The sequence below is a fragment of the Penaeus monodon genome, chromosome 22 (genome assembly GCF_015228065.2).
Source record: "Penaeus monodon isolate SGIC_2016 chromosome 22, NSTDA_Pmon_1, whole genome shotgun sequence".
Taxonomy (NCBI): Eukaryota; Metazoa; Arthropoda; class Malacostraca; order Decapoda; family Penaeidae; genus Penaeus; species Penaeus monodon.
The window spans coordinates 5,003,510-5,004,059 of record NC_051407.1 but is presented as its reverse complement, the minus strand read 5'-3'; the positions used below and the strand labels follow the sequence as shown (position 1 = coordinate 5,004,059).

At 34.9% G+C, this 550-nt stretch overlaps 1 protein-coding gene across 1 annotated transcript in view; it reads right to left on the bottom strand.

Moving 5' to 3' along the window:
• LOC119586788 overlaps positions 1–550 on the bottom strand; it is a 2,652-nt gene that overhangs the window by 1,627 nt on the left and 475 nt on the right. The window contains exon 2 of the mRNA XM_037935508.1: positions 239–365. Within this exon, the coding sequence (XP_037791436.1) occupies positions 239–338 (100 nt within the window). The 5' untranslated portion in view covers positions 339–365. The remainder of the gene's footprint in view (positions 1–238; positions 366–550) is intronic.

Below are 550 nucleotides of genomic sequence, written 5' to 3'. Positions count from 1 at the left end.
AAATTCTGAATCCACAAAAAAAAAAAAAAATTACTTCTCCATACACTCTTTTTCTGCCAAATACCTCTCTCGCAACCTTAATTCCTAAATTCGACATACCTGCAACGTACAAAGAACGCACACAATATACGATAATCTCGAGAACTAAACCCTCGATCCGTACTAACTGTCCTAACTCTGATACATCGAATCTAGCTAATATTTTCCTCCGTTTTCGCAAGAGTAACGGGAAACTTACCAGGCAGAGTGAGGTCAAGCCGTTCCATGTTGGTTGCGCGGACTTTCCCTCCTTTTATTGCAACGGTTGACTCCATTGCAGCAGCGGCTGTCAACTGCATCTTTCAGTATTTGCAATTTTGCTCTATCTGAAATTTAAGATTTTTTTTTTTATTATTTTTCCAAAAAATGGTTTACTATTTAATGTCAAAAGGAAGTTAATTTTTGCGCAAACACTTAATCCTGTGAAATAATCTTTGTTTTTTATGACAATTATGCATATCATTTAAAATAATAAAAGAAAATAACAAATCTACACCAAAAGCCTCATCAC